The sequence below is a fragment of the Spinacia oleracea genome, chromosome 2 (genome assembly GCF_020520425.1).
Source record: "Spinacia oleracea cultivar Varoflay chromosome 2, BTI_SOV_V1, whole genome shotgun sequence".
Classification (NCBI taxonomy): Eukaryota; Viridiplantae; Streptophyta; class Magnoliopsida; order Caryophyllales; family Amaranthaceae; genus Spinacia; species Spinacia oleracea.
The window spans coordinates 63,702,771-63,705,692 of NC_079488.1; the positions used below are offsets into that span (position 1 = coordinate 63,702,771).

The 2,922-nt window shown below is 40.2% G+C and overlaps 1 protein-coding gene across 1 annotated transcript; it reads left to right on the forward strand.

The window, feature by feature from the left end:
• The first annotated feature begins 996 nt into the window (after positions 1–996).
• LOC130467463 (uncharacterized) lies at positions 997–2,696 on the forward strand. The gene is made up of 3 exons (XM_056835972.1): positions 997–1,305; positions 1,433–1,641; positions 2,027–2,696. Exons 1-3 carry the CDS (start codon positions 997–999, stop codon positions 2,694–2,696), a joined length of 1,188 nt encoding a protein of 395 aa, XP_056691950.1.
• Positions 2,697–2,922: the final 226 nt, after the last annotated feature.

A 2,922-nucleotide genomic window follows, 5' to 3' on the forward strand; every position in this document is an offset into this window, starting at 1 on the left:
ACATCACCAAAAGATTACTTCCCTTTACCTCACATTGATATACTGGGGGATAGTACCGCGGGGCACGCCATGTTCTCATTTATGGACGGATTCTCGAGCTATAATCAAATACTTATGGCAGTAGACTATATGCCAAAGACGTCATTTATCACCCCATGAGGAACATTATGTTACCAAGCAATGCCATTCGGTTTAAAAAACGCAGGGGCCGCTTATCAACGAGTTGCAACAACAATTTATATTTCTACATGACCTTATTCACGATACAGTTGAAGTATACGTGGATGATATGATTGTCAAAAGCCACAATCGAGGGGAGAACATAAATGCATTAAAGTCATTTTTTGATAGGATCAGAAAATATAATTTGAGATTGAATCCTCAAAAATTCGTATTCGGAGTTAAATCTGGAAAACTGTTGGGCTTTATTGTCATCAAAGATGGGATCAAGCTCGATTCCGATAAAGTGAAAGCCATTCAAGAGCTTCCTCCACCAAGAACAAAAGAAGAAATTCGGGGATTCCTAGGAAGAATTCAATACATTAGCAGGTTCATATCGCAACTGAGCACTCGATGCGAACCGATTTTCAAGCTGTTGAGAAAAAATGTTCCAAAAAAATGGAATGAAGAATGTCAAGCTTCATTTGACTCAATGAAGGAATATGTCTCTAACCCTCCAGTATTAATGCCACCCAAGCCGGGAGAGCCTTTGATTTTGTATCTCACAGTCACAGAAACTTCCATGGGAGCGTTATTGGCTCAATACCAAGAAGGCACCAAAAGAGAAATTTCCATCTACTACCTCAACAAAAAGTTTTTGGATTATGAAACCAGATACAATCCTTTAGAAAAAGCTTGAATCGCCCTCATATATGCCACTAAGAAGCTACGACATTACCTACAGGCTGATACAACTTTTCTTATCTCAAGACTAGATCCTATCAAGTACATTTTTGAGAAACCAATCTCACTTAGAGGTTCGCGAGATGGCATGCAATGCTTTCAGAATTTGATATTCAATGTGTAAACCAGAAATCTGTTAAAGGAAGGGCGATATCTGAAGCATTGGCTGATGGACTAATATTAGGAGATGAATTTGATGACAATTTTCTAGATGAACATTTACTCAACATTGGGATATCTAGGTGGAAAATGTACTTTGATGGAGCATTTAATAGAAGGGGCAATGGCGCAGGTGTTTTGCTCATTGATCCTTATGGAATTCATATCCCTTTTGCTGTGAAGCTGAGTTTTCCAACAACAAACAACATGGCAGAATACGAAGCTTGCATTTATGGTGTTAAGGCAACCTTAGCGGCAGGGGAAAATTACCTCAGTCTATGGGGATTCTAACCTCATTATCTCTCAAACAATTGGATTATGGAGAGTCCGAGATGAGAGATTGCAAATTTATACTGAGTATCTCCAACAGTTCATTCCGTACTTCGAAGATATTAACTTCAAGCATCTTCCCCGAGAGCAAAATAGTTTTACCGATGCGCTAGCAAACTTAGCGGTAAATTTAACATGGGAAAACAACGTAAAAATTCGAGCTGTGACTATTGAGGAAAATGATTCACCGGTAGTCAACCTTGAACATATGATTGCTGCATTGACTTTGCAAGATGATAAATATGCCTGGTATGCTGATATTTATTAATTTTCTAATCACCGGTCAATATCCTGAAGAGAGTCATAAAAAGACCAATTGGCTATCCGGCGATTGGCAGCTCACTTCGTAATACTGAAAGATAGATTGTACCGCAAGGGTTTTGATGGTACTCTGCAATTGTGTATTGACGGAGAAAAAATACATGGGAGAAATCCATGGTGGTGAATGCGGTCCGCACATGAATGGCAGGATGCTAGCTCGAAAAATCTTGCGAGCAGGTTATTATTGGACCACTTTAGAAAGCGATTGTGTCCATTTTGTGAGGACTTGCAAGAAATGTCAATTTTTCACAAATCTTAATCACATGCCACCTACCTCGTTACATAATCTCACTTCTCCATGTCCGTTTTCAAGTTGGGGTATAGATATCATCGGACAAATTCACCCAAACGCCTCGAACGGGCATCAATACATTCTGGTTTCTATTGACTATTTCTCGAAATGGATTGAAGCAGCGTCATATGTAAAGCTAGGGGAAAAGCAAGTCTCCAAGTTTGTGATCAACAACATCATATGTCGCTACGGAGTGCCTTTTGAAATTATTTCTGACAACGGCTCTCACTTCGAAGGACACTTAAAAGAAACTCTTGAGAAATATAAGGTCAGACATCATCAGTCTTCCCCTTATCGTCCTCAGACCAATGGAGCAGTTGAAGTTGCCAACAAAACCATTCGAACGATAATTGCAAAAATGACCGAGAAAACCCGAGAATGGCCTGAAAAATTCCCATATTCCCTTTGGGGGTATATGATTTCTATTCGGACTCCAACAGGGACTACTGCGTATTCTCTAGTATATGGAATGGAACCTGTCCTTCCCGTGGAAATCGAAATTCAATCACTTCGGGTTATGAATGAAAGCGAGATATCCGAAGATCAATGGTGCAAGGTTCGGTACGACGAGCTGACCCTAGTAGACGAACGAAGATTGGAAGCCTTAAACAACATCCAACTTTATCAACGACGTATCGCGCGAGCTTTCAATAAAAGAGTTCGAGATAGGGGCATTCAAGAAGGGATATAGTCTTGAAAGAGAATCGGGCTCCAATACATGATCCTCGTGGGAAATTCAAGCCTAACTGGTCAGGCCCATTTCTGGTCAAACCCATCACCTCAGCAGGGGCAGTGAAACTGGTCGATCTTAACGGCGACGAATTCCTCCATTTTACCAACCTTGACCAGCTTAAGAAATATTATGTCTAGTAATTTTGATGGTCATATGATCCATGATGTACCCTAGTATGATTAAG